This window comes from Macrosteles quadrilineatus, unplaced genomic scaffold (genome assembly GCF_028750875.1).
Source record: "Macrosteles quadrilineatus isolate MER2022 unplaced genomic scaffold, UCM_ALF_1.0 Scaffold_8__2_contigs__length_117827958, whole genome shotgun sequence".
Lineage (NCBI taxonomy): Eukaryota > Metazoa > Arthropoda > Insecta > Hemiptera > Cicadellidae > Macrosteles > Macrosteles quadrilineatus.
In genome coordinates, this window is record NW_026542601.1 from 6,054,058 (window position 1) to 6,081,893 (window position 27,836).

The following is a 27,836-nucleotide window of genomic DNA, read 5'->3' on the forward strand; positions in this document are numbered from 1 at the left end:
ATGAATATATATTTACGACAAAAATATCGATACAATACAATTATATCTAGCTTTTAGTATATGCTCGTTCCATTTTAAACTTTGTAATTAGATGAACACTTTGTTGTTATGTTTAGAGGCCTAGTACTGAACAATACGAATTGTATATGGCAAGGTTTGTAAAAAGTATCAGAACATAGAATTTCACATAAATGGAATATAGACATAAATAACCTCTTAAAACATTTAATTTTTTGCAAAGAAAAATTAAATATAATAACAATGTTGACAATATCATACGTTTCCTTCATCCTTAATAAATTGTTTGAACTAAATAACTACCCTAAACTAACCCCACTTGTATGAAAAGCAATTTTGGACACCTACTAGATGTTGACCTACATGTTAAAAAACATAATTAATCCTTAAAAGTAAATTTACCACTCAACACCAAAAGTCACTCCTCGAACCACAATGCTAAAATTAAATCCACTTATTTAATCCACAGTGCGATAATCCCTTCACTAACTGAGGTGGTCGATTATTCTGATGAAACCTTGGATAATTCGGAGCTCAGACTGTGTTAAATCGTCTAAATCGCGGCAGCAGTTGTCGATTAGGTGTTACGTCACGTTATTGAGGGGGGACACGAGCCCCCTGATCTGGTGGGGGGAGGATGATCCCGGAAAATGGCCGCCAACGATGCACGGAGGAGAGTAGTGGGTTTAGCAACGGGGTGAGTGTATATAAAGTGTGTACAGCAGGAGCACACTGTGCATCCACCATCCTACCACAGCAGACATGAAGGTACCTCTTAACTCTATGTCAAGCATAAGTAGTGTTGTTTCAATTTGTTGTGTAGATGTTATACTTTTATTTTATTAGTAATTTTAGTGGTATTGAAATTTAAATTGATTTTGTTGGTAATAGTGATATGTTTATAAACATATGTTATTTATTTAATTGTTAATACACCTACTGTTAAAATGTATTGATGGAGTAGAGCTACAAAACTATTACATAGTTCTGTCTTTTCTGAAGTAAATAAAAAATATTTCAAGTACGTGACAACATAAGAGCTTGTTTATGAAAATATGTGAGTCGCCTTTTACTCCTATAAACGCATTATGGGTTTAGGTTGGTTAAGGATAGCTAATTGATTTTATTTCTTTTTGTTGGCACATATTGTTTATCTTTACATCGAGTATAAGTATGTTTAAAGAGTTATACATTTTAAAAAGCATTTTTAGGTTAGGATGGCCCATTTGATCCATTTTTAAATTTAATTGATTAGTAATATACAAACTTAAATGTATATTTTTTAATCACTTTTGTACACAAAAATTTAGCTGACCAAAATACCACATTACATAAGAAAAACAGTTGATACCCCTTTTTACTTGTTTGATAAGGAAAACACATTTAAACACCAATGGTTAGCAAACAATCAGATTAAGAATACTCATAGAGTTATAAACTAATTATATTTTTGCTTTTATTTAATGGTCTCAAGTATTATAGCCTTCTCCTTTGTAATAAAAATTTTAAGTAAATTAAACTTAATCTTTTGATAAAAAATAATGCATGTAACAAATATATTACTCCGTAAGCTTTCAATAGAATAAATCGCAAACCGCAAAGTGTTGTAACTTAAAAAAAAATCAAAAATAAATGGAATCAGCATACTGACAGATACTTTCTTTCATAAGCTTGGCATTTAAACTGAACATAGTACCACTTTTATAAGTTTGGAACTCTGGACACATCCACTAAACCCATACACAGACATAACTTTGAAACCAACTAAAATAACTGGGAAAATATTTTAAACAGAAACACTGTCTCTGCGTCACAATAACCTGAATATTGTTGTTAATCTGATAGATGATGATAATGAATTTATCAGATATTACTTAAATATATCCTTCATACTTTTATGGCATTTTAAAGTTAGTTAGACTAGTTCAAACATATAAACTAATGATGTTTTGAACCGTTTTTCTTCAATTATTGCCAATTTCTTGAGTAATTGTTTTTAACAACATTTGTTTAATACAATTTGTGCAATACCAAAGGACTATCTGATTTGCCATAGTGTTTGGTTTTTTTGGAATGTTTGATGCTAACTAGGTGGTTTAAATATTTTTGATGATACACAAATATAAATTTAACATTAAAATTGTAAAACAAATTGAAGGACCTACCTTAGAGATTGGTAAATTTCGTTAAATATTGTTTTTAAATTCTACATTACCTATTTATAGTTTTAAAAAATGTGATTGCCATCAATATACTTATAATATTGTCATTATACTATTTTAGTTTAAATGTATTTCAATTTACGAAACCCAATAGTTTTCAAAGGTTCATTCAAGCAGTTTTGATGCCATGATACAAGTATGGATAATGGAAAATAAGAAAACTCAACACTAAAAATATTGATTAAATTGTATTAAATTCTTCATCTACGGTTACTAATAAAAAAATAAATGGAAATGTTATTGCGTTTCCATATTGATTAATACTAATAATTTTTACTTTATAAACCTTTTGAGCTTTTAAAATAAAATCACATTCCCAAATTAAAGGAATACATTTCAAATTTGAAAAGTAAGGGAATTATAATTTAACTACACTAAAACCCAAACCGGATTAAGTAATTCTTATTTTGTACTCAATATATCATATACCCACAAGCAATCATAATTCAAAATTAGTTATTTACCTAAAGGATTACGCTAACGAAGAGAGGAAAATATTTTAATTACAATATTTATAATCATCAGAATTACACACGTTTGACATGGATATTCAGGTTTTAGTAAAATCGTTTTACGACTTCCTTTTATCACACCATTATTTCTGTTACCATTGACGAGTTTTGTTAACGAATTAAACAATGATTTAAGCACAGGATTTTAGTTGACAGATAATGTTTGAATTGGTAGTCAAAAAATATTTAAGTAAAGAGGTGAATGGGAGAAGTAAACCTCCTCATGTAATTAAATTACCTGCAAAACTAACGCAGTATTCTTTGTTCTATTACTTCAAAACAAACGTTTGAAAGCCATTGAGCATTTACTAATTCTTGCGACTTATTGGCTTAGTTACTATTTAGTCACTTTAAAAAGTAAAAACTATCAACTTGATTAAACCAAATAAAAAAAACTATGATATATTATTCCTTTAAGTAGTCAGTCAAGTAATTTAACCGGGCAAATGCAAGGTTAAAAGAGGCCGCCAACCTCTTAAAAAAAATAATAATAATGTAAATAGATGATTATAAAATAAAACTAGTAGCTTGTAGGGACATAAGTCTCTAAAAAGCTCAAATAACACATTATTGTATTACTTAAACGGATAATAATCAAATTATCTATATGTCAGGATAGTGTTGTCCATGTAAACCATACTTTGTGTAAAAATGCAGTCTCTTCGTCCGCTTTGGTTGTTGTTATTTTCAATTATTAATTAGATTCCTTCCAGAGTTTTAAATCTGCTAATGATGACAAACATATATTTGTTTGTGAGTAAATAATGGTTTAATAAGGTAGCCCTGGTCTTGTAGTTAATGATAATCTTCTTCGCCGTTTGGATTTTTTTAATTCTCTTAATGAAATAAGACAAATACATGTCCCTGACCTTGTTATTATTTCTTATTTTATCCTCATTTTGGAAAAACCCAATGAAATTGGTGTAAAGGCCAATTGGGTTGGTGTTTGCATGAACCATAGATTTATGTTTCTGATCAACATCAAAATAGAAACTACATTTATACAGTGTAACTAATGTAATATTCCTCCTGATGGTGTTATTGAGTTAATATATATCAGCATAGACTGTGTTCATCTCATGTTAATTCATTATTTAATTATTTTCTTAATTGGAGATTAACCTTCGGTACATGGTTTCTAAATGAAAAATAACAAACAAATGTTTAGGCACATTTTAATACAAATATGAATGTTTTTGTTGGGGTTTGGTGATTGTGATTATTATTATTGGAAAACTATTCTAACAATTTATTCCAGTCTTTGTTGATGAGTATAATAAATTGGCTATGAACATTATACATACTAGCTGTTACCCACGAACTTCTCAACCCGTTTGACTTCATAAGTATTAATAAAACTATTGATTGGTTAAGGTTAAGCCGAAATACACAAAACTGAATACAGTAATACAAACAAAAAATCACGCCTGATTTTAATAAGGTAATAAATTGAAAGAATAACAAACAAATAAGTACAGCTGAGGTATTTTTAACAATAGGTACATGGAAAGTTTTCTTTAGAGAGGAATTACGACCTTAAATGGCTATTTATGAAATGATGGATAGTTTTGCACAAGGTTTTTCGTCATGACGAACATTTTAAGTATATTGTTTATGAGGGTGTGAATTTTAGTTATCTCAAAAGTTCATGGGTACTTTGGGAATTATATATAGATTTTATGAAGTAAAAAGGAAAATATGCTTTCCAAATGCCGAAATTTAGTTTGAGACATATTATGTTTGAACGGAAAACTAATATTTAGATACCTAATAAACGTGCATTACTCTTTTTTTGTAAATTTTAATTTCACAAATGTATTTCTTGAAAACAATAGTTATATAAATTTAATTTCCAATCGGCCAATCCCAGAGAGTGTTCATGTCACAAAGTGTCCTTTCTCGCCAAGATTTCCATACTTACGTGGTGTACTAGAAGCTATAGTTCACAGTAGGTTAACCTTTCATTTGTATTGGTTTAGGTTTTTAGTATTATATTATTTAATAATCGACATCAGTACACCCTGTTATTGACTTCCCTTAACATACCATAACATTAAATCAACTTTGCCGTTAAAACAACTCATAACTTTTAGTTGATACTCAAGTCTCTATTTCAGGTAAAACAAGTTACAATAAGTTTTAATCTCTACCAATTTTTTATAGATGCAATACGGGTCTAAAGTAGATATTTTACTCCCTAGGGAGTAAAAAGACGTTTTAGTCCCTTGGGGTAAGAAAGAGCTGTTGTAAACAGTTGCATACTTATGACGATAAATATAGTTCATCACACGGGCAAAAAGTGGCCTTTCAACCACCGCTCGTTCTCCAAGCTTGAGCTCGGTTCGAAAAGAGTCACTTTACAGTCTAGTGATGAAATATACTATTTCTATCCCAGTTTCACATAATGTATATATTAATGTAGCGTAAAAAATGGTTTAAGCCGTCCTTTCATTTTAGCCTGGCAAAGTCTGTTTATGTGATATTAACCAGTAGTTTGCATCACCAATCTCTATAGGTGGATCAAATTAACCAAATTCATTATGATCCTGGCGGTAACTTTAACATGAAGTGGAATGTTTACTATTCTTCGTAGCCACTAAAACCTAACTCATAGTTAAGTAGATGCTTGAGTTTCCATTTCAGATTAAACATGTCACGTTTATGTTTCAGATACTCATATTATTGCTGGTAACAGCAACGCTCGCCAGGCCGGAGCCCCCGGTCTCCCCACAGTACCTGCCTCCCAACGGTAACGGGAGATCACCATCATCTACCTATGGAGCACCAAGCATAGGTGGAGGAAGCAGTGGTCTTGGTCTAGGCGGCAACGGGTTCAGTGGCTCTTCCTACCTTCCTCCAACCCAAAACAATGGTCAATCCTTTGGCGCCGGTAATGGCAATGGGGCAAGCGGCATCTCATCCACCTACGGGACTCCCGGTTTGACGGGGTCTAGCGCTGGCCAAACATCCTTTGGTAACAATAATGGTGGAGGTCCTTCACCATCTTATGGTGTACCAGGATTGAGTGGAAATGGAAACGGAAACGGCAAAGGCCCCTCATCTTCGTATGGTGTCCCCGGACTAGGTGGAAATGGCAACGGCCAAAGACCATCCTCCTCATATGGAACTCCTGGTCTTGGTGGAAATGGCAACGGCCAAAGACCATCCACCTCATATGGAACTCCTGGTCTTGGTGGAAACGGCAACGTTCAAAGTCCATCCTCTTCATATGGAACTCCTGGTCTTGGTGGAAACGGCAACGGTCAAAGTCCATCCACCTCATATGGAACTCCTGGTCTTGGTGGAAGTGGCAACAGTCAAAGACCATCCTCCTCATATGGAACTCCTAGCCTTGGTGGAAACGGCAACGGTCAAAGACCATCCTCCTCATATGGAACTCCTGGTCTTGGTGGAAACGGCAACGGTCAAAGACCATCCTCCTCATATGGAACTCCTGGTCTTGGTGGAAACGGCAACGGCCAAAGACCATCCTCCTCATATGGAACTCCTGGTCTTGGTGGAAACGGCAACGTTCAAAGACCATCCTCCTCATATGGAACTCCTGGTCTTGGTGGAAACGGCAACGGTCAAAGTCCATCCTCCTCATATGGAACTCCTAGCCTTGGTGGAAACGGCAATGGTGGTCTCTCATCTTCTTACGGTGTGCCTGGACTAAGTGGAAATGGAAATGAAAATCCGTCCTCAGAGTACGGCCTTCCGAACCTATCTGGAAGTGATAGCAACAGCTTTGAAGGAGGTCTTCCTCCCAATTCATACCTACCTCCAAGCAACAGTCTATCTGATGAGAACCAGCCGTCTTCTGAAGTTGGCCCCCCTCCAAGCAGTGGAGGAAATGGATATTCAAACGGAGGAAGTGAAGCAGGTTATCAAAGTGGTCGGCCCGGAGGAAATGGAAATGGAAATGGATATCCAAGTGGTCGTCCTGGAGCTAACGGAAACGGAGGTTACCCCAGTGGTGGCCCTGGAGCTAACGGAAACGGAGGTTACCCCAGCGGTGGTCCTGGAGGAAATGGAAATGGAAACGTTGCATATCAAAGTGGTCGTCCTGGAGCTAACGGAAACGGTGGTTACCCCAGTGGTGGTCCTGGAGATAACGGAAACGGTGGTTACCCCAGTGGTGGCCCTGGATCTAACGGAAACGGTGGTTACCCCAGCGGTGGTTCTGGAGCAAACGGAAACGGTGGTTACCCCAGTGGTGGTCCTGGAGCTAACGGAAACGGTGGTTACCCCAGCGGTGGTTCTGGAGCAAACGGAAACGGTGGTTACCCCAGCGGTGGTTCTGGAGCAAACGGAAACGGTGTTTACCCCAGTGGTGGTCCTGGAGCTAACGGAAACGGTGGTTACCCCAGCGGTGGTCCTGGAGCAAACGGAAACGGTGGTTACCCCAGTGGTGGTCCTGGAGCAAACGGAAACGGTGGTTACCCCAGCGGTGGTTCTGGAGCAAACGGAAACGGTGGTTACCCCAGTGGTGGTCCTGGAGCACAAGACGGTTACTCTAGTGGAGGCTTTAGTGGTGAAAATGGATTTGGAGCTTCTGGCAATGGCCTTGAGGATGAGGGTCCTGTGAGTATACTATGTTTTCAATAACTGTACCATAGATATTCAACCATAGAGATTTTACGCTACATTGAAAGCTCGCAAGAATGTATGTAATGATTATCAGGGGATTGTCACATTCAATGTGCGTTATAACATCTGGAAAAGTTGTGTGTATTTAATTTGTGCACATTATTCAGACGCAATTGTATATGTACTGAATCTGATTTTATTTAGAGGATAGACCACTTGTCAAAGTACATACATACATCCACTTTTAACCTTAAAATTATTAGATTTTTCTTGAATGTTATAACATTTTACTTGTGCACTAAAAGTAGTTTAATAAGCTTTAAAAAGATGTACGGGCCATTCTTTTAATATTCTGGTAGATTTATTTGAACAATTTTGTTTCAGACGGAACCAGCCAAATACGAATTTGACTACAAGGTTAATGATGCAGAATTTGGTACGGAGTTCGGTCACCAAGAAACTCGAGATGGCGACCAAACTCAAGGTTCATACAACGTACTTCTTCCCGACGGTCGCAAACAAATAGTCGACTACGAAGCTGACAAGGAAGGTTTTAGGCCTAAGATTCGGTACGAGGGTGAGGCTAATAATTTAGGTAGTGGAAATGGTGATAGCAGTGGAAATGGTGGCTACCCATCTGGACCAAACGGTGGCAGCAGTGGAAATGGTGGCTATCCATCTGGACCCAACGGTGGCAGCAGTGGAAACGGTGGCTACCCATCTGGACCCAACGGTGGCAGCAGTGGAAATGGTGGCTACCCATCTGGACCCAACGGTGGCAGCAGTGGAAATGGTGGCTACCCATCTGGACCCAACGGTGGCAGCAGTGGAAATGGTGGCTACCCATCTGGACCCAACGGTGGCAGCAGTGGAAACGGTGGCTACCCATCTGGACCCAACGGTGGCAGCAGTGGAAATGGTGGCTACCCATCTGGACCCAACGGTGGCAGCAGTGGAAATGGTGGCTACCCATCTGGACCCAACGGTGGCAGCAGTGGAAACAGTGGCTACCCATCTGGACCCAACGGTGGCAGCAGTGGAAATGGTGGCTACCCATCTGGACCCAACGGTGGCAGCAGTGGAAATGGTGGCTACCCATCTGGACCCAACGGTGGCAGCAGTGGAAATGGTGGCTACCCATCTGGACCCAACGATGGCAGCAGTGGAAACGGTGGCTACCCATCTGGACCCAACGGTGGCAGCAGTGGAAATGGTGGCTACCCATCTGGACCCAACGGTGGCAGCAGTGGAAACAGTGGCTACCCATCTGGACCCAACGGTGGCAGCAGTGGAAATGGTGGCTACCCATCTGGACCCAACGGTGGCAGCAGTGGAAACGGTGGCTACCCATCTGGACCCAACGATGGCAGCAGTGGAAATGGTGGCTACCCATCTGGACCCAACGGTGGCAGCAGTGGAAACGGTGGCTACCCATCGGGACCAAACGGTGGCAGCAGTGGAAACGGTGGCTATCCATCTGGACCAAACGGTGGTAGCAGTGGAAACGGTGGCTATCCATCTGGATCCAACGGTGGCAGCCTAAGCGGGTCTTTTGGTGAGGATGGTTATAGATATTAGACTAACAAATTGCTCAGAGCCTAACTTCGGCATGTATGTACATAGGTAGAACTGCTTTTTTGAGTCAGTAGAGATAGCTATTTGTTTCAGCAAAGCTAATTTGTGCTATAATAATTATTATTACTACTTAATTCTATTTGTTCCCAAGATGCGCATAGTTTTCTTTTTAAAAGAGAATGTTCATGCATGTCCTCTTGTTCTAGGGTCACTGTAAGCCTCGTTTATATATTTAATTGTGTTCAACTAGAATAATTATTGTGATTATATTTATTTATGTATTTATTTATTTATTTAATAGTTGTTGTAAAGAATCCAATTGAATAAAACAAGTTCATTGAAATTTGCAGACATTTTCTTGACCTTTTAAAAGTTTTCAGTATATATAGATTTAAAAATACCAACGATTGTAAAAATCAATTAGCCAAATTTGAATAAAGATAACAAAAAACAACTTATACTTATAAATTATCAGTTGTTATGTTTTTAAACTCCTGATTGACGTATAACAGATAATTGTAAAGATGTTTAGACAATGTAAAGAAGTATTAGCATTGTTTAAATGGAGAAAAGTATCCATAATTGTTTACATTATTTGTAGTAGTAAAGTTAAAAAGTGTAAAATTAACTGTATTTTCAATTTTAAGATTTTGTTTGAAAACCTACATCACTCAAATTCTCTGTATACATTTGGATATGCATATAACTAGTTAATTGTAATATTTTGTCGAATCAGTATGTGTTTCAAAATGTCTGTCCAAAATGTTTCAGTGTTTGATTGTTCTAAATATACTACTTGACTATACTACACAATATACTATACAATATTTAAGCGGTTTGAGAGGAAGCCCCCCACCTTTTCTGTATTTAATGTATGTTCCTTAATCAGTTGTTGAGATATTATTTTAAATGTAAAGATCAAATGGAGGGGATATATTTCATCCCCTAAAACCGCCTAAATATTGTGAACGAAATATAAATAACTCGTCGTAATGACATCTGATTACTGTTTACCAAAATCAGCTGGGTTAGCTCTGGGCAACTTATCAGAGGGTCAATACAAGCTACATCAATTGTGTTGACAATAGTATATTTTATCAGTGATAATAGTATTCTTATTTAGGGCGTGCTCATGTGTATGGCCAAACATATGTACGTGAGGGAAACGGATCAAGAGGTGGTTAAGGATCTCTTTGCGTATACCATTTAATAATCAAGTTACATTAAATAAACAAAGATAATCAGTATGGTACCCGCGAAAAAATTGCGCATTTTATTGGAGTTTAAAACTTGATTCCGAGGTAAAATGAATAATGAAGATAATGTTTGGGTTGCTTAAGACGATTACTAGGTGGATACAACTAATAACTTAATAACTTACAATAAAATAAATTTGTTAAGTTTTACACCTACACTATTAACCTACCTCAATCAGATTACAATTATAAAATTAATCCATATGAAGTCCAATTTCATAAACTAGTTTGTCTCTTGTTTACAATCTAACTGATCCTAAATATTACTACCATAGATAAAACATACTCCTTATTAGTCTACGATTCAAATGAGCGATCAGCTATTAAATTGCAATCCACATGTGAACCGACGTAAAGAAAGTTGGTCGGCATCATTAAATCTCTGAACGTAAACTCAAAAAATCTAATTCTAAGAGGCGAGACCCTAAAGGACCATTCGTCACTCCACTAGATCATAAGCTATAAAAATATACCTCAATCATAAAAATCGGTTAATTAGGACGGCTGTAAAAAGGATGTTACAGAAAAGCCCCTAATTTTCTAAAGTGTATAGGTAAAAAAAACTATGAAAATTCATCAATAGGAAAGATAATAGCATTTTTTGGGAAAACGCATAACTAATTGAAAACAAAGGAAATCAGCTTACTTTTTTCATCTGTTTTAAATTAGAATTTTAAGAAACGATAATTTTCTTTGTGATCAGCTGTAATCCAAAATAGTAGTTTTCTGTACGTGATGGCAATAACTTTTTCTTTGTGCCAAGAGATAATTTTACTCACAAGCAAGGACCGTTTTCCAAGTTCTAAGCGATTACAGGCAGATGTTACAGCCCTATCCTAACAGACGTCGCCAATTGTATGTTTTCCTGGGACAATTCCCACCATTCGTGACCCACTAACTCTCGGTTTCCTCAACTCTTGGTCCTTACTCACCTGATTCTCTGATCCTGACAAGTTCCTGATTTTCTGTCAGGTTTGGCAATCCTCGAGACAATTTATTCTTACTTGCACTTACAATATTGAAACATTTAGACTAGGTATACCATGTTGATTGCCGTGTATTTCTAAATTGCTTACCTTTTCTAAAACTGATATTCAACTGAAAAACTGATAAAAAGATATTAAAACGACTGTAAACTAGTTAGCAACTTATAACTATAACTTATAACTATTATACTTATAGTAACTTAGCTATACATGTTGGATCTTTTCTGGATTATATACACTTTTCTACTTTATGTCAATTTTTCTATTTACAAAATGTGTTTTTTCATTAAGTATCCTTTTTAGATTTTTTAATGTACACTACAAATAATGCTTTAAAATGTATTACTACCCTAACAGTTGTTTGTAAATAACAGTTTAACCACCTCATGACATAGGTAAGAAATATCTTGACATTTCTTACATTTTAAGTATCAGAATTTCATATAAATAAATGATAATTTATATTGTAAGGTTTTCCTTTATTTTTAAGGATAATTCATTTTATATAGGCAATCCAGAGGCTAAAGTGATTGAAATAAATGCTATTATTTTTTCTTTTTTATTAACCTATTTTTTTCTAAAAAATGAAACTGTTGAAATTAAATTGAATAAATTAGTGAAATAGATATAAAAACCTTACAATTTTAAATCTTTCTCGACTTTATATATGATGTAATTAGGTTGCCATACTGTTTTCAATACTATAAACTAAAGTCTCTCTTAAACCTGGAATATTTCTAATTTTTTTTATTAGTATTTTGGGCAGTGTCTTGAACCACAGTGCTAAGCAATGCAAGATTTTCATTTCTAGTAATGTACATGAGTGCAAAGGGCTTAGCGCAATATTAAAACTCTGTTGATTCAATTAAGATAGTAATAATTTTTCAGTGGTTCAATAGCGCAAGCACAATGTTGATGCACTTTACCTTTACCTTATTTAGTTATTGTACTCTAGTTACATGTTGATATTATTTATTTATCTATTCATATCAACGGATACACCATTTTACATTGTTTACTGTGGTAGACACGAGAGCAGATTACAAATAAGTTGGTCTATACAAACGCATTAATATGTGTAAAGAAATAAACATTATGGTATGTCAAAATTATTTTTACTCAAAAAAGAGCATAGTTTACATTTCATATTTTAATTTAGATCAAATTAATTTATTTCTAAAATTCTAAGGAATACATAAATGACGCCTCTATAATTATGAGGCTTTCTGACTATACAATGACAAGAAGAATTAAATTCATAGCATCAGTTGTAAATAGTGAAGAATACTAAATCTTAAAATGGCTTTTATCGAGCAATAACTACAAATAAAAACCTTGAAAACAAATTTAAAAGGTAGAAAACAACTAATAATTAATTACGATAGTCATTTAGTTCTATTTATTTATCCAATCAGCATTACTTTTACACAACAGTGCCATCTATGCTCCTCTTCAATTTTTAATACGCATTTCCTATCAAACATACTGTTCAGAAAATATCTTCTTAATTTTATGTTGATTTATTTGTACAGGAATTTATGTTATTATTTTCTTTGTCCTTGTTTCAGCTAATTGTAACCACTCGGATTATATAATCTATAATTTTGATGAGCTCTATTTTTACCGTTTGAAGAAAATATTTGCTAATATTTTTGTTTCGTTTATTACTCTTAGCAGTAAGACTTGCGTTTTCCCTTTAGTAAGACGATTATAGGTGTTAATAGAACTGAAACACGGACAAATGAGGGACCTAGAAGCTTAATAATTTTTTAGGAGTTGGATTCAATTGTTACATATAGACTTATTGGTCATCTGTTGTTTATGTAGCCTGTCGTTTTAATTTACTAATGTTAGATGAACCAAAATGTTAAAAGTCACTAAAATATCAAAAATTTTAATAAAATCATTCAAATCGTCTAAAACGTTTAAACCTTAACTAAAATTAATGCATAGACCAAATCCATAATAGTAAAAAACATGCATAACAAGTGACAATAATATATCCTTGATGAGCCAATGACGGCAAGGTCAATGCGCTGACGTTAGCGGTAGTTCTGTGGCGCGCATGCGTCGTAGTCACGGACGGATATAGAGCGCGATGCGCAGCCGTGGTGACTGCGACTGGTGGTGGGGGTGGGAACTGATTCCAATTCCACGGTTACATCAGCAGACGACACTGTCTCCCGCCACGGCGCAGAGCTACTGTCACTGTCGCCGTCTTTGGGAAAGTATCCGGCTCCATCAGGACCGTTGTTGCAATTGCAACATTGCGGAGAGTTGGTAGGTGTAAACAGCTGGTAGTGAATTGATTAGTTATGAGCCCAGAGTAAAGCAGATTAATGTTATGTTGAGATTTAACAAAATGACCTGTTCAAAGAACTCATATTATTGACTACAAATATCATCGATTATTACTAAAAATAGCTTTGGGTACGTAATTTCAGTTTAGTACGATTGCAAGGTAAGTGTATAGTAGCGTGAGGCAGGCTATGCACCTTCGCTAACTGAATGACACATTTCATTAGCCATGATCAACAAGAACTGCCGAACCATTGTCAACCGAATCTTCAACAACATCTGGGCCAATCAGAAAACAACTCTTTTAGTAATGAATTGGTAACTTCCTTTGTTAAAACTAAAAATGAAAAATTTAACGGTGTTATTTGGTTGTGGTACAAAACTTTCAGCGTTTCAGATATCAATCACATTCTGTGGCCTTTTGGTAATAACCGGTTGAGCCCAATATATTCTCTATGGGTAAATAACAAGCTGCAAATTGGTATTGGATCTACAACAATATAGACAGACAATAGATCCTTTTGTCTGCGATTTAAACACATTAAAGCATGCATGTCATTAAAAGGCTTCAAGTGGCATTAAAAAATTGCATGAAAAAAAACACGTCTAATAACAATTGTAATAATATATTTACACGTATACTGTTTACTCACAAGACGGTAAATACATATAACAGAAGGACGATTTCGATTGGACACTCCAACTATCATCAGACCCAATAAGCAAATGATGTATTCGCATTAAACTTTCAGGTAGTTAAATTACACATAAGATGCTGATCAAGAAGTTGTTTTAAAAACATTTTGCATAGCATGCACAACAGTCTAGAACATTTGAATATTACGAGATAACATCTGAATGAGGTTTTAACTATCCAACAAACTCATCTACGTTATTTATATCTATGCATTTGGCACGATGAAAGTCGTGCGTGTGGTTTATTTGACTTGTATTATCGTCAAATAATATGCTTATCTAAACTTGGTACTCCTACTTTATTCAATAATACATACCCAATAGTATTCAAATAACCGTAATATCTTATTTGGATGTTAATTTACAGTTTTATTTAAAAGTTGTTGTAAACATGATTACTTCCTGGCTAGTTATCTACTTTCTTTATACAGTAGATACCTTTTCAGTTCTAATATCCATGGTTTTAACCCAGAATGAGAAACGTCTTTTAGAAGCACTGTACAATATTTTTGAAATGTCTAAATTCGTTACAAAACCCCACATATGTATTTTAATGAATAGCATTTTTCACAATGAATTTATTATTTTTGAGTTTATACAGTTAAGTTTTTAAGTAAATACAGTTTAAGTTTTCTCTGCCATGAAGCACTACAACTTTAATAACACTAAAACATTAGGGGTTTTGCTTTTGTAATGAAAACTTATTTTACAAACTCCCACACAATTTTTGAGTGTTTGTTATTTACTCTTCCTAGCTATATTTTTTCGTTGTTGTTTGATCGGATATTTTTAGCTCGGATATTATTTGTCTGCTGTAGAGCACGCAGACTATAGTACTGCATTTATAATTAGCAGAAGATGTATGTATTTGAACTTCGCATATACCGCGCGTTCAAGTCCCCGCGTACAGCACAGTTTACCGAATCATTCATAAAGACATTAGCTTTGATCATTGTTCATTTCATTATTTCCAATTACAGTGGGACTCTGTTATAATTTGTACAGTAAAAATAATGATTATGATACGAATTATTTATATTATTTTTATGTGAGTCGCTAAAAATTAAGAACATCACATGTTGGGCACTGCTATAGAAACTTGTAGTAAAACCGTACAGTGGCGGTACCTGGAATCTCAACGGGGAACTACAGAGATGCGATCTCGTAGGAGGTGTGACGAGAAGTGGAAATAATCTCGACTGCAAACTTGACAGCCAGTATGGAATACAAATCACTTTATGTGGCATTCGGTTATATAGGAATTAGGGTAGTAAAAAATTGTGAAGAAGAAAATAAAAAAGTAAACTAGGGTATAATATTCAACACATCTGTACAAATAGCTTTTAAACACTTACTTTACATAATTTGTTGTATACATTCTAGATTTTTACTATTTGGAACGCACTTTAGCTAAAAAAAAGTGTGTATGTGTCTACGTATTAATTTAATGTTGGATATAAAATCATCTAATGATTGTACAAAATAAAGGTGATAATCTAGTCATTGTATTTACTAGTTATACAGTTAGCTTTCTATCTTTTTGTGGTTTGAATACTCCGATTTTCCAGGAGAATCATATTGTATCTTAACAATTGTCCAGGAGAGTTTATGAGAGAACCGTGTGTTTTTTCAACAAAATCAAGTTTGAAGACTCTACGATTCGAAATTTGTAGATAGTTGCAAGGTATAAGGTTCATAAATGTTTCATACAGCAGTTTGCCTAAACCGATAGTTATTAAAGCTAAGACCTCTACTGTATGCATCATTCTTGTAAGAAGTGTTAATTTTGTGAAAATACAAATCTAGTTCATAACTCTACACTCTTCAGTGAATGATTTATTCATATTTGAGAAAAATTCTCGAGTGTATTTTGTATTTTTACTTTTAAACCATGTATGTGTGACATTTAATCAATAGTTAAGTCACATGACTATTTATATTTTGACTCCAAGAACAATGAATAATTTAATAAAAATAAAAGTCATTAAATTCAAAAGAAGTGAATCCGTGTATAAATCAGAACTTAAACTATCTTTAGGATAAAATTGTCTACCCAACACAATTTAATGTAATTAGATGGGAAACAGAAAAGCTTTTCTGAATCTCAACTGTAGATTATGAGCGTAAAAGAAATGTATCTTTTTTAACACATACGACTAGTAAGAACTTACTATTTAATAACTTTCAGGTTTTAATAGGGTTGAAAGTAAAGACACTTTTTAATACTTTCAATACTTTTCAATGAAATGACGACCATACAAAGTAGGTATTTTAAGCCAGGTATGAATGGAGATGAGTGTAGGATGAGTGGCGCGAACTTGCAGCCTTGTTAGTGACTTAGACCGACTTATTCCTTAGACACAGCTGTTAATTAATAGCCCATACAGCTAACGGCTACTAAGTTTATAGTGGAATCCGAATCACATTTTTACCTTGGTATATACGAATTGGTATAATTTTCAGGGTAGTACTGCGGATAGCCGTAGTACTCACTTGTGCGGACGTTAATCCACACCAGGGAGTATCGCATCCACAGTACATGCCTAATATACACACGTCAAATATACGGAAAAGCAAATATTTCGTTTTGCAGTGCGATATACAGCTAACAATCATAGTGAACTAATTGGGGCAGCGAGGTGCCCAAAGAAAAAAGGCACAGCCATTAGGCTGTTGTACTGTTGAATTAACAGTAGTCTACACCAGTTGCTGGTAGCTGTTGTATAAGAAATAGGTTGTGATGCCTGTATAGCGAAGAATGTCATAACAGGAATACAATTTCATGTTAAAATCTAGACTTGAAGAGGTCAAAGTTGTAAAAGTTGTACCTCAACCTTTTACAGTATTTTGATTTTCTTACACTACTGTAGTAAGCGTCAGGTTATCTTAATACAATTTAATTAAAGAAATGTCGAAATTGGACGTTGGGTGAGCCTTTCTACAGCGGTATGTTGAACGTGTGGCTCGTTACGTGAGACGAGAAGTGTTTATTAGACACGATCCACATTGCCACCACCTTGTAAACACGAACCAGAACACGTTGTGAAATTAACACTAACACCGTTACATCATTGTAACTAGCACCATTGACTATTAGCTTTGACTATTAAAATGCTATTAGATACTGAAGTAGACATCCAATCATGGACCAGCTGTAGCCAAATTTTTGTTAAAAAAGAACGAGCCAGTCACAGAAAGTGCTAGTGACTAAAACTCTATTTTTGACCTTTTTTATTGATGGCCAAGTTGATGGGTCCTAATAGTTGCTATGGCTCACATAAAGTCATTCCATAAGTTTGAATTGCTACAAAATATTGCGTATTCGACAGAAATTAGTAATTTAGATCAGCACAACCTGTCGGTGGCTTAAATCAACTACGATGATTTTGGTTCAAAAACTGGCTAGGTACAAATTTAACATGGGGATGGAATGTCTAGTTATTACATCCTAAATTTCATTAATAGCCCTTATACATCCAATGTGCTCACTTTATCCTGCAATTTATCCCACATTTAAATGATGATTAAAGAAAGGAGGCTTTTGAGACTAAAGATTATACCTTTAGAATAGCACAGTCGACTAAAACGTAACATTCATGTAGGTAGTTGTTTGAATTCATGCATTTCCTAAAAATAATGGACAATGTTTATAACTGTGCTACCATTGGAATCTCAGAAATAATTAGATTTAGAGAAAACATTAAAAAGAGAACTTAAAGTATTTTGAATTCTGCCTTTACAAAAATGGCCCACCATTTTCCCAAATGGCAGATAACTTAAAAATGGCTTTTATAACACCTTGTTTAATATTATTATTTTTGAATTTAAGTTAAATAAAAATGTTTTTATTATTTCACATTGCCTCCCTAAATCTGCTTGTTTACGATTTACAGCATAAAAAAAGGCTTACTGTGAACATTCTACATACTGTAACTCCTAAACGAGTTAGTTTGGAGAGAAAACTGCAAGAGTAAATAGGTCTTAAAACTGCATCTTAATTTAAAATTATCATAAAATTAAAGTGTTATGTAAGAAATATATAGTTAGCCAAGATTTTTGAAGAAATGGAATTCATATTTTTTTTTTTATAAAATCGTTTAAGTTCTTCTCCCTTCAATGTTTTCTCTAAATATAATAGTTTTTAAGATACTAATGTTGGCACAGTTAAGTTGTTCACCCTATATAGCTGTATGTTTAGTGTTTGGTGTATTTGTTTGGTGTTATTTGTATAGGTTTAGTATATTTTGTTTAGAAAATTAGTAAGGTTAGTCTTACAAAACATTCTAAACAGTCACAATTGTCAAAACTTTCATCTTCACATAAATTAGTGCTGTGGCTGCATATTAACTTAGTGATGTAGTATTAATAACACTATTAGATCACGTCTAACGTTTTACAGACGTTGGATTGAAATATGTTTTATAATTTATCCTAAATTGTAGCCAGTTTTCAATAGAAATGAGCATGTTGGATTGAGCTCTCCGAACTGTTTTTCCCATCACCGTCCCCAATCCTGCAAAGAATTCTTCAGATCTCATAAAGTTCCAACCTTCCCGTCGATTTACATTTTAGAAACATTATCATTTATTAAAAAATAACCCAATCATAGCTCTCCAAATATCCATATTTACCCTCTCCGCAACAATTTTAATCTTTCAATACCACGACACTCAACCACTTTCATTTAGAAAAACTTCAATTTTATGCAGTAAAACTTTTTAATTGTCTCTCCCTTTGAAAGCCAAACAGGATATCGGAAAATTCAATAAATGTCTTAAGCCCATCTTAATAAATAAGGTTTAGGTCCGGAAATTTGCTGGTAGTCTTGATTAAACATCAAAAGGGGTTGTGCTTCACGACTGAACAATTTGTATATCTATTACTACTTATTAGCCAATACAAAATCTTGTTAGTCCGGCTGAATAAAGGACTTTGAGAGTCATTCAGATAAGAGTCCTTATTAAAGATAGACTTTGAGTCTCCAACAGATCATTTCACTCACCCCACTCTCAACATCTTCACTAGAACTACCACATTACACTGTCCCCAAGGTATTAGTGATACAGTTCCAGTGTGTTTATTACCGACTTAAACAGATTAAGCAGTAAAACCCGGTGGGAGCAGGTAGGTGCGTGGTAGGCAGTAGGTCAAGGATAAGGATGCTCAAATGGTTGCCCAAACCAAGCCAAAATTGAGCCTCAGGATGAAGAGCGTCTCTGTGGTTGGAACATCTGACATTGGGAGGCTGCAAGGTCACGAGATCGTTAATTGACTTAAACGTTTCGATTACGAAGGAATTCAGGTCAATATAAACACCGGACCAAGTCAAACATTGGTACACATGCTCAATAAGTAATTTAGAAGATGTACATGAATAACCGTATGCAATGATACCCAAAATCGGATTAGACCTAGATTGCATGAATCACTGGATTGAAATTTGGGCTTGAATTTAAATTTTGATGAAGATATGATTGGAATTATAAATCTACTAATTATAAATGGTCGAAATGATGATTTGAGCAGGATTTGAATGAATATTTGTCAATGGTGGTCCAGGCAATGTTTGAAGCTTTATGTACTCCTCCTAATTCAACTATTTATCCAATCATAAACTGTATATAATGCTGTGAATACCGGTAAGGCTTTTTAAAAGGGTTCCGCTTCTAAGTTATTGGGGAATCGATTGATCAACTAGGACCATTTGGTTGGAATGCCTAAATTAATATTGATTCTATATGACTTTGTTAAATATTAATTTACAAGTATTTGGTTAACATAGTTTGTTGAACATATATTATAAATACAGTAATAATAAAGTTAGAATTTAAGTTGTAAATAATTTTTGAATAAAATAGAAACCAACTTAAATGTTATTTTTTTTTAAGTTACATTGTTTTAAGAAGAAATACACACTATAGAAGAAAACTAAGCCAATTTTGAACAAGGAGGACAATAATATCAAAACCAATGACGACTGAAATAGGGATATATTTCTATATGACTTTGTGTAAATATTACTTTACTAGTCCTTATGAACATTTACAACTGTACATACATTCTACTATGGATGAGGGATTGTTACGTTTTTTTTCATCGATATATATAGTCTTTACATCGATGGGTTTTATTAGCGATAGAGTAGGGAGTTTTTTGTACTATCAGGCGTTTCCAAAATAATTACTAAAATTACTATTGTCAATTATATGTATCTAAGATTTATACAAAAAAGCTTATCAGTAGCGTTTTGTGGGATAAGACAGGCATTGACAGCGCAAGACCAGACACCCGCACTATGTTGTACGAAAAAACAAACAAATACCAAAAGGTAAAAACAAAAGTTTTTAAGTAACAAAATAAATTGAGTTTTTGTTAGGTAAAGCCATTAAATAACATCCCGCCATGTCTTATGTAGACCAAAAGATCCTTCAGGAAACCAGCAAGACAGCATTCTGTGTAAGTTGGCTATTGGTAAACGACCACGTCGTTCACCTGTATGGTCATATATCACTAATATTCTACAGTCTCCGCATACAGAGAAACTCCACCGTCTACATAGACAGAGGAACCCCACCGTCCACATGGACAGAGGAACCCCACCGTCCACATGGACCGAGGAACCCCGCCGTCCACATGGACAGAGGAACCCCACCGTCTACATAGACAGAGGAACCCTGTAACTTCACCTGTATGGTCATGTATCACTAATATTCTACAGTCTCCGCATACAGAGAAACTCCACCGTCTACATAGACAGAGGAACCACGCCGTCTACATAGACAGAGGAACCCAACCGTCTACATGGACAGAGGAACTCCACCGTCTACATAGACAGAGGAACCCCACCATCCACATGGACAGAGGAACCCCACCGTCCACATGGACCGAGGAACCCCACCGTCCACATGGACAGAGGAACCCCACCGTCCACATGGACAGAGGAACCCCACCGTCCACATGGACCGAGGAACCCCGCCGTCCACATGGACAGAGGAACCCCACCGTCTACATAGACAGAGGAACCCTGTAACTTCACCTGTATGGTCATGTATCACTAATATTCTACAGTCTCCGCATACAGAGAAACTCCACCGTCTACATAGACAGAGGAACCACGCCGTCTACATAGACAGAGGAACCCAACCGTCTACATGGACAGAGGAACTCCACCGTCTACATAGACAGAGGAACCCCACCATCCACATGGACAGAGGAACCCCACCGTCCACATGGACCGAGGAACCCCACCGTCCACATGGACAGAGGAACCCCACCGTCCACATGGACCGAGGAACCCCGCCGTCCACATGGACAGAGGAACCCCACCGTCTACATAGACAGAGGAACCCCAACGTCTACATAGACAGATGAACCCTGTAACTTCACCTGTATGGTCATATATCACTAATATTCTACAGTCTCCGCATACAGAGAAACTCCACCGTCTACATAGACAGAGGAACCACGCCGTCTACATAGACAGAGGAACCCAACCGTCTACATGGACAGAGGAACTCCACCGTCTACATAGACAGAGGAACCCCACCATCCACATGGACAGAGGAACCCCACCGTCCACATGGACAGAGGAACCCCACCGTCTACAAAGACAAAGGAACCACACCGTCTACATAGACAGAGGAACCACGCCGTCTACATAGACAGAGGAACCACGCCGTCTACATAGACAGAGGAACCCCACCGTCCACATGGACAGAGGAACCCCACCGTCCACATGGACAGAGGAACCCCACCGTCTACAAAGACAAAGGAACCACACCGTCTACATAGACAGAGGAACCACGCCGTCTACATAGACAGAGGAACCACGCCGTCTACATAGACAGAGGAACCCCACCGTCCACATGGACAGAGGAACCCCACTGTCCACATGGACAGAGGAACCCCACCGTCCACATGGACAGAGGAACCCCACCGTCTACATAGACAGAGGAACCCCAACGTCTACATAGACAGATGAACCCCAACGTCTTCATAGACAGGGGAACCCCAACGTCTTCATAGACAGGGGAACCCCAACATTTACATAGACAGAGGAACCCCACCGTCTACATAAACAAGGGTCGTCGACTATATTCTCCCTAGAGACATTTGACTAAAGAATGCATGTAGTTGTTAGTTGACCCAGTTGTTGTCGTGACTAACTTGACTACTGCCATTATAAACTCTGCTCATATTACCCGGGCCATTGTGATAATTGTGGATTGTTATCACTATATAAACCTACCACTCTTTGTAGAACCATCTCACACAAACCAGCATGAAGGTAGGTGCCTCATCTAGATCTGTTATGACAACGATATAAGTGTGTTTAGTTTTAGCAATAAAAGTTTATTGGTCAGAAAAAAACATGTCTATTTTTGAGGTGTAATAATGTTTTTTTATCTGCAAGTATATAAATAAATTACATTAAATTTAACCTAATTATATCTTGTATTTTTTACTACATTTTAATCAGTTTATTCATTTATAGCAGCTTTTTATTTTATGATTTTAATTTAATTTTAATGATTTTAAAATTAAATTAATTTAATAAAATAAAATAAAATTAAAATTAATTTTAATGATTTTAATTTTGTATCCATTTAATCATTTGGTGTATATTTTTTCTATGGTTCCGAAGATATTTCATTTCATTGTTGTACTATAATTATATATATTACTACAATTAGACTATAATTATAACTACAGTATTAACCTTATAATTTCTTATTAGCTTATGCATTTCTTTTTTTTTACTTTTAAAATTTTTTATAATACATGCTTAGTTTTGAAGTACCCATTTGCTTGGAAGGAGGAAAGATTGTAAAGGTGTAAGCATAATTTGTCTATTAAAATGAAGAATGTTTGATTATATTTCGTTTGAATTAATGGATTATTATTTAGGAAATCATATTTCTTCGATATGAAATACGTGTTACAAAATGCTTGATGAAGTAAAATGGTAGAATATAATTACATTTATTAAGTGCAATCCACAAACTCTTGTTCTTTTTTGTGAACATTATTTTTTAAATTAAAATTTGTTAATATTTTATTCAATTCGATTCAATTCAAATATTCTATATGCTGAGTTTCAAGCTATTTAATTTGTATATAAAATAAACGATTTATTTAAATAATTCATATTTAAGTGAACTAAGTATATTAATTTTTACTAGTGACTAAAAATAAAATGTATTCTAGACAATTTATAAAAGGGAGGGGGGGGGTGAGTGAGTGGGTGGTGGGGTACTTCCAGGTTAACTGATTCCTTGGCTCAACTAAACCAAATTATTTCCTCTGGTCTGTAGGCGAACTACAGGACTATGCCAACAGAGGGTTTGGTAGCTAACAATACGTAGAGTATAATATCAATTGCAAATTACGTAACAAATTTAATATATTTTATTTCGAATGTTCAGGTATCCCTAAGTCTAGCAGCCTGCCTGTGCGCCTTGGCTGTATGCCAAGCTCGTCCCCAGGCACCCAAGCCCGAGTACGGACCTCCGAAAGCTACCTACGGAGTGCCAGGGGCGGCCGGCTACCCTAGTGGCGGACCTGCAGGCGGGGATGGAGGTGTCAACGGTGGTGCACCTGCTGGTGGCGCACCTGGGGGTGGCGCACCTGGGGGTGGCGCACCTGCAGGGGGCGCTGGGGATGGCTCATCCGGAGGTGGTGGTGGTGACGATGGTGTAACGGTAATATAAAGATGATCTATTATTTTCTATTCAAAGAGTAGCTGATTTCGATAAAAATGCGAGAATCGCACTGCACGGAAACAGTATTTTTCGTAACTGCCCGCGCCCCGTAATCCAAAAACAACGAAGTCACATAAAAAACCAATGTTTACCACAGTGACACATACCACATATTACAGTGCAGGAAGCCTAAGATGCTTGAATTGAGTTTCCGTGTTCAGTCTTATAAAAATGAAAAACTTAAGACATATAGCAATTATTGTAAGACTGAATGGGACGGTAAATTTTTCACCATGCAGTTGTAATTTTTATATTCATTTTCCTTCAATCTTCTGTAGATTGTATCTCACTAATTTATTTGTGAACTAATCGTGTAATCTGTATCTTTTATACGTTCTCACTGGAGTTTGGAACAAATTTTTTGGTTAAAAGATTGAAGATTTTTTTTTATTCGATCAAATATTAGATAAACGTTTGACAGATTTGTTTATTGGTTACAATTATTTTATATCCGAGTGCAACAGTGTGGTAGCGTGTAATTATGTCTCATTCCGAAGCATTAAATAACCAGAAGAAATTTTCTATTAACTAACCAATTATTTAGAAATTTGGGCTAGTCTAGTCAAGATATAGTGTTAATAAACGTGATACTTTACAGGAGGAAGCGAACTACAGCTTCGCCTATGAGGTAAAGGACGAAGAGTCCAAAAACGACTTCGGTCACATGGAGACCAGGATGGGACATGTGGCAATGGGATCTTACCACGTGCTGCTACCTGACGGCAGAATGCAGAAGGTACGTTCTAGCGTAGCAAGTCTTTATAGTTAAGGCCTTCACATTGTTTCTCTATGTCACCATGACAAGCTTATGATGATTATTTTTTTGTTTCCATAGAAACGGATGTTGGAATGAGAGAGTGGATATGATATTTAAACATTTTCTGTTACAAAACGTTCTACAAAAAATCAACTTTGATAATCTTTATAGCTTTTACTTGATGTATCAATTCATCAAAGCATCAATATTTATAATGTGGCCGGGGAGCTAAGGGTCCCTAGAGCTAAGGGCTCAATCAAAAGGTTGCCAATTCGATCCTGAATTATCAGTAGCTTTGTGATGGGTAGCTTAACTGGGCCCAGTTATCCATTATCTGTTGGCTTTTGGTGAAAAGGAAGCTAAAAATATCCACCTGATCCTAGTTAGTAACAGAGCTGACATCTCATTTGTTCAACACTCATTCTTCATACTCCTTACCAAAATGTATCTAAAGACTCATTCTACGATTCGTATAACCGTACTGAAAAAACACAATTTATTTGCTGTTCAGGTGGAGTACACAGCTGATCAGGATGGTTACAAACCCGTTGTCACTTACGAGGGTGAGATTATTGGGTACGGACCAGGAGTTGGAGGCGGCAACACAGCAGCTGGGGGTGGCGCTACCGGGGGTGGAGCCACTGGGGGTGCTGCCCCCGGGGGTGGCGCTACAGGCGGTGCCACTGACGGAGGAGGCTACAGATACAGATGATCTACAACACCATCTACACCAGACTAGTCCATTGTAAAAGTACAATAATACAAAGATGTGCCTCAAAACTTGCTTTTTAATTTACTCTCCAAATCATTGATATACTGTAGTATAAGCATATCTAGGTATGAAAAAATTCTATAGGGCTGTGATTTACTATTTACGTTAGTCAGATTGGTCAGTTTTCTCTAAGTAATTGCAACCTGTATGTCATATTTAAACATTTTGGGGACAAAATTAAATTTCAAATCGCTGACAAGTTTTACATTGTGACTATTGTCATTGTAGACTATGTATAACGTTTGTTTTACTATATACAGAGTGAATCAGACCACCCGTGCACATAATTTAACGGGATATACAGTCGCTTGTGTAACTCACTGACTCACTGATCAAGTTAAACAAATGTTTACCTACTTCTAAAATAGCTATGGGTCTGAAATTTTTTGTGGATGTCCATTTCGGTCCCAAACCACCCAGAATACCCAAAATCGTTACATTTCAAATTACAACCCCATCCCCTAAAAAAAAACTCCCTTAAACCCACCTTTTTGAGGAAAACGGGTTTTTTACTAAAATAGATCGAAACGGTAAGAGCTGGCAAAGATTTGAAAAAAATTTCATGGTCAGAAATTAAAATTTCTACAACGACCTACTTTGAAATGTGTTAAATGTCTTGGATTTTCAACCTGTTTTAAATTTTTTTAATTACTTTCGGACATATATTTCTACTTTTCATGATCCTAACATTGAAATAAAAGTTCCTAAAGTGGTAATTTAAAATCGTATCCCACTGAAAAAAATTTACATGGTGGATTTTCAATAAAAAAGGTTTATCTAACGCTTGTTGGGCTAAACCGTTGAGCACGGATGGTCTGATCCTGTATATTGTATCGTTGTTGCACTTCATGCTCCTAAAAAAATAGTTCAAAATTATTGTGATTTAACATTAAGAGGTGAATACATTCATTAGTTCTACTTCACAATGCTTATAAACGTGTGAAACAATCATTAGGCAATTCTTTCAGTCCTTAAGAAGAAAATCTTTAAGTGTTAAAATTTCAGTATACAACATTAAATCATCAACATATGGGTTAATACTTTTAACTGTATACATAAAATAACAAAACTCTTGCAGGTTAGTACCAATTCGTCGCAAGAAAATACAATTATTGGTCTTGTAAGATTCTCAACCTCTACCTCAGGTTCTACCTCACACGAATTAAATGGAGATTTTTAAAAATTTTCGAATCTAACTAAAGGTTTTTAAAATATAACAACCCCGATCCACACTTGCACATACACAGTAAAATTATTGATAATTTGTCTTTAGGCACAATTATGTATAAAGGTACTCGTATGAGTTCCCAGCTACCGATGGAAGAGTTAACTCAGATAAAAAAAAAAACATAATTTAGATCGTTTTAATGCACAGGATTTTGATCAAAATCTATATTATTATAAAGAATAGGAAGTGTTGGTGTTTGCGTGTGTCTGTAAGAAGCAAACGCAAAACAAATAATTTAATTGCACTTAATTTTTCACACATAAAGGTATATCAGTATAGAAGTATTTCCGCTTCGACATTGACATAAAGCTCTGCCCCGTGGGCTTACAAAGTTCTCAGGCAAGGCTTTTAAAAGTAAATATTTATTGGTCTCCATGGCAAGAGAAAAACTTAAAGTTTTTCATTTGTATTAACATTTGAATTGAAATTAGCAAAACTATCGAATTCACTTTATTTCATAATTCCACGCGATTTAAGAAAATTAAACCTTAACATTGAATAGGAAATAAGTCATAAATATAGCAAATGACAATTTTCTCTTCCGCAACCTTTGAACTGCAGCTGCAAAGCACACTGGGTACATAGAGGCTCTCGGCTGGTAGTTCTTAGAAATATTGTTAGAATGTGAATAATCCCGGATTACATAGTATGTCGCCATTTCCGATTAACGTCGTTATTTTTTTCACGTTGACACTTGCCAGTAATATGGCATTTCATCACTGTTTAAACCTGTTTTACTCAGAGACCAATAAACATGTCTTTTAACTAAGTCAGGTTGTTATATAAGTCATCGTGATCTTATAAATACTATTCAGATAAACTTTACTTCTGGTACCATCCTTTCATTCAAGCATATCATAAAGATTCTCTTCCTACAACAATTACAACCTTTTTAATTATATAAACACTAAAAATTTTTCGGGAATTACGTTTATTTGCATACTAAGGTCACTTTCAACTGGCTTGAATGCGTATAAATTAAGTGAAAATATTAACTAGAGCACATCCGCATAAATATTTAGATTTTTAATAATTTCACCATATAATGCAGATAGTTGTGACAGCAGATTAACATACGTCAATTGTAACTCTCAGGTTAATGTAATTAAGGACCTTAACCTAAGTCATAGACCTTAACCTCGTTAACACTTATTTGAACTTGTAA

General features: G+C 35.7%; 2 protein-coding genes across 3 annotated transcripts; both read left to right on the forward strand.

Annotated features, from left to right (window-relative positions):
* The first annotated feature begins 705 nt into the window (after window positions 1-705).
* LOC129001479 (pro-resilin-like) lies at window positions 706-9,260 on the forward strand. Of its 2 annotated transcripts, XM_054428779.1 has the most exons (3): window positions 706-786; window positions 5,423-7,336; window positions 7,727-9,260. In XM_054428779.1, exons 1-3 carry the CDS (start codon window positions 781-783, stop codon window positions 8,918-8,920), a joined length of 3,114 nt encoding a protein of 1,037 aa, XP_054284754.1. In that variant the 5' UTR covers window positions 706-780; the 3' UTR covers window positions 8,921-9,260. The 2 variants fall into 2 exon arrangements, with proteins under 2 accessions (XP_054284754.1, XP_054284753.1); XM_054428778.1 differs by lacking the exon at window positions 706-786 and having other exon boundaries at window positions 5,414-7,336.
* A 13,174-nt stretch (window positions 9,261-22,434) lies between these two features.
* Window positions 22,435-25,383, forward strand: LOC128999519 (pro-resilin-like). The gene is made up of 4 exons (XM_054426086.1): window positions 22,435-22,440; window positions 23,579-23,854; window positions 24,513-24,650; window positions 25,183-25,383. The coding sequence occupies exons 1-4, from the start codon at window positions 22,435-22,437 to the stop codon at window positions 25,381-25,383; spliced, it is 621 nt and encodes a 206-aa protein (XP_054282061.1).
* The last annotated feature ends 2,453 nt before the right edge of the window (window positions 25,384-27,836 follow it).